The 11825-nt window shown below is 35.6% G+C and overlaps 1 protein-coding gene across 1 annotated transcript in view; it reads left to right on the top strand.

Annotated features, from left to right (window-relative positions):
• SPATA17 (spermatogenesis associated 17) overlaps window positions 1–8695 on the top strand; it is a 124965-nt gene extending 116270 nt beyond the window's left edge. The window contains exon 8 of the mRNA XM_012811604.1: window positions 8615–8695. Coding sequence (XP_012667058.1) covers window positions 8615–8695 — 81 coding nt within the window. The remainder of the gene's footprint in view (window positions 1–8614) is intronic.
• Window positions 8696–11825: the final 3130 nt, after the last annotated feature.

Raw genomic sequence — 11825 nt, 5'->3', positions numbered from 1 at the left:
AAAAAAAAAAAAAAGAAAAGAACCTATACTATGCCTTCCCTTATTAAAAAGAGAAATTAACCCCGAAGTGTGGACTACCAAGGGACAGGTGGAAAGAGCAAAATATGCTCAACCAATCCAAATTAAATTAAAAAATCCCAGCATCTATCCCAATCAAAAACAATATCCTCTAAAGGCAAACACTAAGAATAGGCTGATACCCACAATACAAATCTCAAACGACAGAAATTATGAATACCTTACAATAGTCCATGTAACACTCCTATGCTAGGAGTACCAGAGCCAAATAGAACTTGGAAACTAGTACAAAACCTCCACATTATAAATGAAGCAGTCATTCCTCTCCATTCTACTGTTCCCAATCCGTGTACTTTATTATCTCCTATCCCTGAAAAGGCTGCCTATTTCACAGTCTTAGACTTAAAAGATGCCTTTTTCTACATTCCTCTTCATGAGAACTCAAAATACCTATTTGCTTTTGAAACCCCCTCTGACTCTAACACCCAGCTCACATGGACTGTGTTACTCCAGGGATTTAGGAACAGCTCTCACATGTTTAGACAACTCTTAGCCCAAGACTTGAATCATTTTTCATATCCTATAATGACTCTTATTCAGTATATAGATGACATTCTTTTCCAAATGCAGAGGAATGTCACAAAGCTACCCAAGCTCTATTAAACTTTCCAGCTGATTGTGAATACAAAGTTTCCAAGACTAAAGCCAAATTGTGTGTGCCTGAAGTTCACTATTTGGGTCTCCAACTTTCACAGGGAAAGAGCCTTGGACAAAGAAAGACTAGAACTCAAATTAACTCACCCTAAATATCAATCTCTGAAACAGCTTCAAGGCTTCTTAAAAATTATGGGGTTTTATAGACTCTGGATTCCTGGATATAGTGAGATAGCCAGACCACTCTATTCTTTAATTAAAAATGCTCAAAAAGAGGGCCTTGTCACTCTAGAATAGGAACCAGAAGCAAATAAGGCATTCCAACAGTTTAAAACTACTCTTTTTCAGGTCCCTGCTTTGAGTCCTCCTACTGAACAACAGTTTAATCTGTATATTACAAAGCAAGCTGAAATTGCCCTAGAAATCTTAACCCAACACTGGGGTCCAGTTTTACAACCTATCTTATCTTAATAAAGAAATTGACCCTGGCCAAGAAATGGCCACACTATCTACAGTAGTGACTATAGCCCTCTTAACCTCAGAAGCAACTAAGCTAACTTTAGGAAGAGATCTAATTATTTATACTTCTCATGACCTTACTGGACTTTTAAATTCAAAAAACAATCTTTGACTGTCAGGTAATCACCTTCTTAAATATCAAGCCTTATTACTAGAAAGGCCAGTGCTACAGTTACGCACCTGTACTACTTTGAATCCTGCCACTTTCCTCCCTGAATCTAACAAGGAAATAGGATATAATTACCAACAAATTATTGCACAAACCTATGCAACTAGAAAAGACTTACAAGAACCCCCCCCTACACACCTAATCCTAACATAGTTTTGTGTGCAAATGAAAGTTCTTTCATAGAACAAGAAACTCACAAAGCAGGCTATACTGTAGTTACTCCATGTACTGTAATTGAGAGTGGGTCTCTCCCTTCAGGAACCAGCATGCAATTAACTGAGCTAATAGCCTTAACCCGTGCTTTAGAAATTGGGAAAAACAAATGAGTCAACATATACACTAACTCAAAATATACCTTCCTCATTTTACACACTCATGCTGCTATTTAAAAGGAAAGACAACACCTAACTTCCAACGGCTCCCCCATAAAATATCATCATGAAATAGACAGATCATTACAAACTGTTCATACTCCACAAGAGGTAACAGTTATTCATTGTAAAAAACACCAAAAAACCTTAGATGGAATTTCTAAAGGTAATCAACTTGCTAATAAAAAAGCTAAAATAATAACACAAAAGGGAATAATCCCCCTTGTAGCACCCCTCATTTGAGAGGAATTGCTTGAGAATCATACACCCCATTATCCCCAAAAGAAAAGAAATTGGCTTTATCCAAAGACTATTCACTACTTCCATCAGGCTAGCTACAAATTAGAAGTAAACTTTTATGATTACCTACTGCAAATCAATAGAAAATACTTAAAACTTTACATCAGTCTTTTCATTTTGGCACTAAAAGTACCTATCAAATGACTAACGCTCTCTTTAATAGAAAAAACTTATTTTAAAAACATCCCAAATACATCTTCACATTTAACACTAAGAGAGCTTTTCTCTCCTAGAGATTTGGTCATGATCAAATTCACCTCCAATTCACCTTCCCTAACTGCAGCTTGGGAAGGTCCCTTTTCTGTTATCTTCTTCTACAACTGTTAAAGTTATGGGGATGAATTCCTGGATACATCATTCACAAGTAAAATCCTGAAACCCACCACCTCCTATAGAAATGAACCGTGAAGAAAATCAACCACAGTCCACCTACCCTTGTGAGCCTAAAAAAGATTTAAAGTTATTATTTAAAACAACAAAAAAAGTGTTAATACAATTTTCTCTCAAAATCACAGACTTTATTAACCCCCTCCTCTCACTGTTCTATCCTTGCCTTTTAATGTGCTAATCAGATTTATGTCTTTCCAAGATGATATCATCAAACCACAAACTGTGAAAAAGGTTCCAGTCTAAGACTGGACTCTATCACGGACCCCTGAATCACTGCTCATCTAAAGAGACCTGAACTATCCCCTTCTATTGATATAGGGTTCCCTCATTCCAACCTGGACAAGGAACCCCAGTTTCCTGGGCCTCAGAAATTTCACGAAGAGAATGCCCTAAAATTTTACTCGAAACTAGAAGAATCAACCCAGACTTCCATTTACTGTTAACCCCGGATCAACCTCCTCTGAGGAACCTCTATATCACCCGCCATATCACTGTCCATCTTCAGCAAGAAACAGTTTGGAGCAGTCAGCACACCTTTTCCCTAATAGCAGTTAGTGCTTCTATTCAGAGAGGACTGATAACAGGATTCCACCACTCAGGGCTGGTTAGGAACCTCCCCCACCCCCATTCTCTAGGCCCAGGTGAGCTCGGAAATCAGGCCCCATTTCCAGGCACAAACAGGCTGCCTTTTTCAGGACAGCCCTTTGGGCTCTAACAAGATCATGAACAAAGCAGTCTGAGATGGTTTTTTGGTGGTTTCACCTTGAGTAGGGAGTGCACACCCTAATCCCTTCTCAGAGACAAAAACTGTAAGGCCCTGATAACCTTGCCCTAGTGGAGGAGGAACTACATTCATTTGTTAATACACTCATTAACTTCAAAAAGATGTTTTTCCACCTAGCAAATCCTGGCCAAGTATAATTCTCAAAACCTAATACCCCTAGATAAAGAGCCCATGTAGAGACTCCCCAGTTAATTCTTTCCCCCTTTCAAAAGCTCTGGTACTGTGTGATGATCTTGCAGTAATAATGCCAGGTAATCTTTTATATGTGCCAATAAATTCTCATTTGACGAGTCTGGAAAATCCCAAGTGCTAGCCAGACTTAATTGAGGTCTCATTCAGGAAATATCTTTGATTAAAATAGTATTTAATACTTGGCCAAAAGTTCTTGCCACCTTCCCTTTTTTTGTAACTCTCAGAAAAATCTTTGCAATATTTTCAAGCTGAATATATAAATGATATTTTAAGCTGAACAATATGTACATAACCTTTGATTTTCATCATGTCCTTTTGATTGTAGTTTTGTGTCTTACAGTATATCAGTACTGTCATGCTTAGTAACATTGAAGCTGGTTGTTTAAACACTTACCTGTGAGTATCTGGTAAGAAGCCTTAAATAACCAGATAAACAGTGCAGCTGCCAACCTAAAGTAATCTTACACTTAGGGGGTGAGTGGCCCAGGAAACGTGCTCTTTGTCATTTTGACTTGGGTTTGAAAATGGACCTGGGCTGCATTCCAACTCAAAGAGCCGTTCACTTCCAAAGACTCCTAAATTGTCCCAAGGAGCTCATTTTGGCAGTGGATTATTTGTGTTTGGCTGGGCATCCTAATAGCAGAAGCTGTCTGCTCTGGCAAGCCAGGGGCTGTGGCAGCATTTAGAATTACCATCCCCAGTGTTTTCTCTTGATGAGGTGATTTTTCAGAAAAGCAATCCTCCACCTCCCGTTTGAAAAGTGGCACTGCCCAAGTGTTGTGCAGGTGATTTTCCTGAGCTCATCAATAGTTTACTATGGCAAGAGGACCTGTTTTATTGTGTGAGAGAGAAATTTTAAATAAATGATAACCAGGATCAGATTTCTCCCCCAGACCAAAGCTATCTTAATGGTATATTCACTTTTTTCCATACCAGAGGTAAGGAATGGTTGTTGGTTGACTAGGGATAAGTGAGAATGTGGGATTTTAGAGCAAAAACTAAAGAGTGATAAAGAGTTTCTGAAAGGTTTTCTTATAGAGGACACAGAAGGTAGGTACTAAAGAGCTAGTACCTACCTGCACAATTATAAATAAATATGTCTGACAATACACACAACGTGGTTTTGGTTACAATAGGTTAGCGTAGCTAGCAGAGTGCCTGACACTCAGTAGATGCCAAGATGTTATTGAATGAACCGATGAAGGTCTAACATGGAATTAGCTTTATTATATCGAATGGCCCCAAAAGATGATCCACATCAATGAAGGAAAAAAAAATACTTTCTATGTCTATTTATTTTATATCATTTATATATACCGGGTGGACAGAAAGTTTGTGTGTAATTTAAAATAGTTTAACATAGTAAATTGCACATAAACATTATGTCCACCTGTATATGTTAGCATTAGATTATAATATCAATGTTACACATATATAATTTAATACAAATGACTAGACGTATATTGAAGGTGCTTGTTTCAAAATAGTTTTACTGATGGACACTATCATCAAACTTTTGTTTCACATTTCATTGCTTTATAATTATTCTCCTATAGGTATCATTGAAATTAATTTATTTACTTGTAAGTAGACTATGGTAGGTATAATAAGAATAGATTCTACCATGGGAGGAATGGATGAAGAAAACACTAAGTGCTAAGTGCCAGATGTTGTGTCTGGTATCATCCTCACAACAACCCTGTACGGTGGATATGCCCATTTTAAAGATTACAGAACAGAATGAGTTAGGAAGTGTTTCCTGTTCTTTTATTTTCTATAACATATTACAGAGAATTGATATCATTTCTTCCTTAGATAGCGGAATTCATCAGTGAAACCATCTTGACATGTTTAGCAGGTGTAGAGGGTTATTTTTTATTGATGGAATTTTTAAAAAATAGAAGTCAGGCTTTGTGACACATGCCTGTGGTCCTAGCTACTCAGGTGGTTCACTTGAGCCTGAGAGTTTGAGACCAGCCTGGACAACATAGTGAAAACCCTGTCTCTAAAAATTTTACATTCCCATTTAGATTATGGGTATTTCCTTGTGTGAGTTCTGGTAGTTTGTGTCCTTCATGGAATCGTTTCATTTCACCTAAGTGGTCAAATTTGTGGTCATAGAGCTCCTAGTAATACTCCTTTATTTATCTTGTTAATATTCATGGAATCAAAAGCGATGGTCCATCTTTCATCTTTGATGTTAGTAATTTGTTTCTCTTCTTGTTTATCTCAGTTAGCCAGACAAAAGAACCAGCATTTGATTTTGTTGATTTTCTCCACTATTTTCTTATTTTCACTTTTTGTTCATTTCTGCTCTGATTTTATTATTTCTTTGCATCTGCATACTTAGGAATTTGATCTTTATTGTTTCTAGCTCCCCAAATGGAAGCTTAGATTATTGATTTTTAGATCTTTGTTCTTTTGTACTATATATACATTCAATCTATACTTTTTCCTCTAGGCAATGCTTTTGCTGCATCCCACGATTTTGACAGGTTGTATTTTCGTTTTCATTTAGTTCAAAATATTTTCTTCTTTCTCTTGAGACCTCTTTTTAAACCAGTGTGTTATTTAGAAGTATGTTCTTTAATCTCTAAATATTTTAAGATTTTCCAGCATTCTTTTTGTTATTGATTCCTGGCTTAATTCCACTGTGGTCTGAGAACAGTCATTGTATGATTTTAATTCTTTTAAATTAGTTAAGGTATGACTTGTGGTCGAGGATGTGGTTTATCTTGGTGAATGTTTCACATGAGCTTGAGAAGAGTGTGCATTCTACTATTGTTGGATGACGTAGTCTACAGATGTCAATGTTATACAACTGACTGATAGCACTATTCAGTTCAGTTATATTTTTGCTGATTTTCTGCCTGCTGGATCTGCCAGTTACTGATAAAGGAGCACTGAAGTCTTGAACAACAATAGTGAATTTGTCTCTCTCCTTACAGTTCTCTGAGTTTTTGCCTCATATATTTTGATGTTCTGTTGCTAAGCATATGCACATCAAGGTTTGTTATTTCTTCTTAAAAAGACTTACCTCTTTATCATTAATTAATATTTCTCTTTACCCCTGATACTTTCTTTTCCTTATTCTGAAGTCTGTTTTGTCTGAAACTAATATAGCTATTGCAGCTTTCTTTTGATTCTTGTTAACATGGTATATCTTTCTGTATCTCTTTACTTTTACTTTGTGTATACATTTAAAGTGAGTTTCATGTAGACAATGTATAGTTGGGTCTTCTTTTTTTATCAAGTTTTTGTCTTTTATTGGTGTATCTAACCATCCACATTTGTAATGATCATTATTATAGGTGGGATTGATAGCTACTGTATTTGTAACTGTTTTCCCTGCATTGTCCTTGTTCTTTGTTTTTTCTTCCATTCTTTTAGGCTTTTCTCATTTTAATTAAGCATTTAGATAATTCCATTTTCTTTCTAGTCCTAGCATAACAATTATACTTCTTTTAGTGATTTCTCTAGATTTTGGAGTGTACACGTATTACTAACCCAAGTCCATTTTCAAATAGCATTTCACTGTGTCATGGGTTATGCAATTCTCTTATAACAGATTATTCCCAGCTCACCTACCGTTCCTTATAACATTGCTGTCATTCATTTCACTTATCTATAATACAATCACCAGTGAAGATGTTATTATTATTTAGAACAAAACTGTTATCTTTTAGGTCAGTTAAGAAAAATAAAAATGAAATGTTTTATTTATCTTAATTTATTTTCTCTCTTTATTTTTTTTACATAGAGCTAAATTTCTTACATATATGTTTCTTTCTCTCTGAAAACTTCTTTTACCATAACTTGCAAGGCAGGTCTCTGTTTTTGAAAATTAAAAGAAATAATTCTTTTACATATGTTCCATATGTAAAAGTGAAGCTATTATAGGTTAACTATAACAGGTTGCCAGTATGAAATATCACTATTAGATTTTTAATTTTTTTTATTTTTTATTGGTTTTATTAGACACATAGATGTCTAAACTTTATACATGCCAATTTAAGTGATATAAATTATATACTATAGCTGAGATGTCATATGTGACTGTTGCAAAGACTGTCTTGATTTCTGACTACCTCCAGAATTACGATTTGGAACAAAAAGAAGGCAAGATGCCCAGCACCACAGGAAAATGACAATTCATTATGCAGAATTCTATGGCATTCATGCCATCCAAGAGGAAGGATTTTGTTCATGTTAATTAATTTGTCTTTTATCTAAGCATTTTTGTTGCTCAAATTGTCTTTGCACTGAAAAGCAGTGTCTGTCACATTCCACCATCTTTCATGTCACTTGGGCATGACAAACACAGAGCAACAGATGTGGAGCTTTCCCCTGGGGCTTGAATAGCAATAGTTGAAAAAGCAGATATTTAGGGTTAGAGACTTTGCTACATGAGAGTGGAAACCCACGTCCCTGGTGATGTGGATCCCACATGTGCACTTGTTCCTTAACACATTTGCTTTTTGTGTGTTTATAACGTGTGGGCCCTCTAAAGAGCTGGGCCCAGGGCAGAGGTCCTTTTCTCCTAGGTTTTCATATGAGAACCACAATAAAAACTCAGCCAAAATTACCTCCCTTAAGGATAGTTCTTCTTTCCAAGATGAAACACACATGTTTGTATAGTCGGATCATTTATTAACACTATTCACTGTTGATTTAGTCGCTGACCTCTTTAGGGACTTTGCCTGCTCCATATGCAGGAAAAACATTCAGTTCTATCCTCAGTCAAATGGTGCTTTTCTGGTTGTGCAACAAAAAATGATTTCTCCCTTCTTTCTTCTGAATTCCTTTCATTTGAATCAGCTCTGTGGTGCGAACACAGTCTGCCCTCAGTTATAGGTATCTAGATGGATTACCATGAACAAATATTTAAAACAAAAGACCAACCATGTGAGATCCAGGTAAAATATTTAGATTGTGAGCTTCTTGGAGATAGGCAGATGTGCCTGATGGCATTGATCAGCAATGCTGTGGGTGTCATCCCTGGCTGTTAAAACTGCGTCTAAGCAAGCTGCAACATCTCTGACTTCCAGCTGATGAAACTTCTGAAACTTACTGCTAACATTGTTTGGAGATATAACAGGAAATTTGAAGTGCAGTTGAATAACATCTGCTTAACAAGTTAACATAATCTAAATAATAGTGATAATAACACAAGATCAGTAAGATCTCTGTGATAATCTTTGAAATTTTTCCTCGTAGGATTTCCAAACTGTATTACCATCATTTGATCTGTTCTCCAAGTATGGAAAATTATATTCAAAAGCTGGACAAATTATATAAAGGTATGCATTTTTGGAAGAATTACTTCAAAAAATATTTAAATTCCTAGTAGTGTAAAAAATCAAATGAAAGCAATGTTAACTTTGAACATTTAAAAAACCTGCTATAATAATATTTATACATAATGAGATTCCATAAATTTCTTTCATTCTAATGTTCTCTTAATGTTTAAAAATAATAGATTTTGCTTTTCAAATCTCTTCTGAAAAATGGACCAAAAATTTATGGAGAAATAGAAATGGTAAAAATCTGAAGTACTCTTTAATCTTTAATTAATACAATAAATAAATACCTAGTTATTATTTAATACAATAAAAAATACCAATGGTGTTCAAAAGCTAAAATATTTCTCAATATTGTATTGGTACAGTATCATCTAAAATACTATATTCAGTAATGTTCATTATATGAAGTATGAGGAGTCTTAGGAGATACCAAAGAAATACTATCTAGGATCTTAATTATCGAAGTTTACGTGATAAAGGAGAATGAAGATAACCACATAAAATTCAAGATAGCAAAATAAGCTCTTAATGAACGCTGTATTTATTCGCTAAGGTGTTTTAGAATGACAAAGTTGTTACAATCAACGTGAGACTCCTAGAAGGTATTCTGGCATTCTCACCCAAATATAAAGGTGTTGGGTGAAAACAGCAGAGATTGTACAGCTGAAGGGAAGAGGCAGGCATGAGAAATCATCTAGTGAGAATTCCCCAGGTCTCCCCCCACACCGGGAACCAAAGGGCCCCTGCACTGAACCTTTGAAAGAGCACAGGGCAAATTCAAGGGATTTACGTTCCTGAGAACCTAAGTTAGTTTGCGCCTCCTATGCCACACTTCACTCTGAGCGTTTCAGCTTGGAAGTTAATACATTAAATGCAATGTCTACCTTTTAACTACTTCACAGTAGTACATAAGTGGAAATACGAAATATTCTCACCTAACAGAAAAATTTATATCCACTTCAAAGTTTATGAAGTATTATTCTCGGAGCATTTGTCTGGTATTTAAAATGTTTCATATTTTTGAGTGACTTTAGTTTTTAATTGAAAGACATATCAGTACTATTTGTAATGGTGAAAGACTGAAACCGCTTGAGTGCTCACTAATATATGATAAGTTACACAGGTGGTAAAATGCATATAGTGAAATATTATTCAGGCTCTAAAATTGTTAACATAGATCTTTACCTATTGATTTGAAAAAAAAATGCCTATAGGAGATTCCTAAGAAAAGAAGGTTGGATTCAAAACACCTTGTATAGTCTGATTTTATTGAAAAAAAAAAGTGTGAAATGTGTGTGTGTGTATGTGTATACACACAGATGTTTTTATGTATATATGTGTGCATATGTGTATATACGTATACATAGTATATGTGTGCATTTGTATAAAAACATACTAGCACATACTTACATATTAAATGTGTATATGTGCACATTTATATATTGCAGAAATGTTGAGATTTTAAGTCCTTGGGGGGTATACTTCTTTTTATTTCCATTTTTTGTTGTAGACAAAAGCAAAATGTTGAAACAAAAATCCTTCAACGGGGACGATTTACTCTACTCCACCAATTATAAAAAACATGTTGACTTTATTCTATGTAATCATAATGATTTAGAGACAATTATCTTTTTTCCTGAAGACAAAATAATGACTTCCTAAATTATTATGTATAGAAAGACAAGGACGAGTAGCAAATGTTTCACATTATTTTTAATTTGAAATGACGTGCAATGCAAAGACACAAATATGGGGCAGACTTTTTAAAATATGTTTACTGATTCTTCACTTGGATTTTTAACTATTTTGATCATCGATGATATTATCAAAATGTCATCTCTTTTTCGATATGAATGAAACCCTGGTGTTTAATTTTGGTAAGTGAAGGTTAGCAGCCTTAGATGAGGCTCTCCTATGAAGATTTAATTTCACCAAACACAACAAAGTGCTCCTGCTCTTTGTCAAAAAGGCCAGGCTGAGGACACTGGCATCAAACTGTTGAATAAAGATGCTGTGTAATTTCTAGAGCTATCTATTTGATTGCTTCATTCCAGGTAGTTCATCACTTCACTATAATTCACTCGACATTGCCTCTTACACCCAACACTACATTTTCCCATCAGTCCGATTAGAAATAGTGATGCCTTTATCAGATTAATCTTTCTTTCCTTTAGCATTTCTGAGTTTAGGATAAACAGAGACCATACCACCTACCTGGAATCATTAATACACTAAGATTTCAGCCACTGAAATTGCTCAGGGAGAATTAGATTTTTAAACACACACACATTTTCCAGTCTACTCTCGGACTGGGCAAATGTGACTCCTTTAATTTGTCTTGTTAACGGGTCCCTTTCTGTAGCCCCCAGCAGCTTCCCCAAAGCACTCTAGTCTAAGTCAGGAAATGCTGTGTCCTGCGAGGGTGCTGTGCCGTCTGTTAGCTCCATTCATCTCTCTAGACAGAAAAGTCTCTGTAGAGATTACTGTGGAAAAATATTATCAAGATAAGGTGAAATTATTAGTTGTGATTTTAGGGACCGGATAATTGTCCACATTGGTCTGGTATCAGTGTGGGTTTCCTTGCGGTGTGTGCTTCCCAATTTTCTCCAGTTCTCCTTTGCAGTAGGCTGTGGTCCAGGCTGTGTGAGCCCTGATGAGATAAGTTTTAATTATATTACTTGTTAGGCATGAAAGACAATGTACTTTCTCACTTTCTTCATAAGAATTTGGTGTATGAATGACTCAAATATCAGAGAAAAACATGAAAAGCAGGTGTGATCAGTGCCTGGACTGGGAAAGGCGTGAATTGCTCATTACAAAGGAAGTAAGATTTTAGCAACTCTGTAAGGAAAAAGTTATACAAAGGGAGAGTAATCATTAAACACGTGAGCTATGTGTGTGCCTGTTAGGAGTTAAAATTTTCATTTAGTAAGAAAAATCATAAACATTGTCATTCAGTTTTGTGCAAATGGATAACCCTTTTAAGTTTAGTCGTAGTGAATTGGCAAAGAAAAAAATGTATCTTCGGTATGTTTCACTTGGTTAAATTGTCCTTTGACTAAAAATGTCGAAACCACCCCACCCAGCCACGGGAAGGTGTTTGGCTTGGCTTTCCCATGGCAGAG

This window comes from Otolemur garnettii, unplaced genomic scaffold (assembly GCF_000181295.1).
Source record: "Otolemur garnettii isolate 467f Iridium unplaced genomic scaffold, OtoGar3 scaffold00168, whole genome shotgun sequence".
Lineage (NCBI taxonomy): Eukaryota > Metazoa > Chordata > Mammalia > Primates > Galagidae > Otolemur > Otolemur garnettii.
The sequence above is the reverse complement of the archived record's forward strand: the minus strand, read 5'-3'. Positions and strand labels throughout refer to the sequence as shown.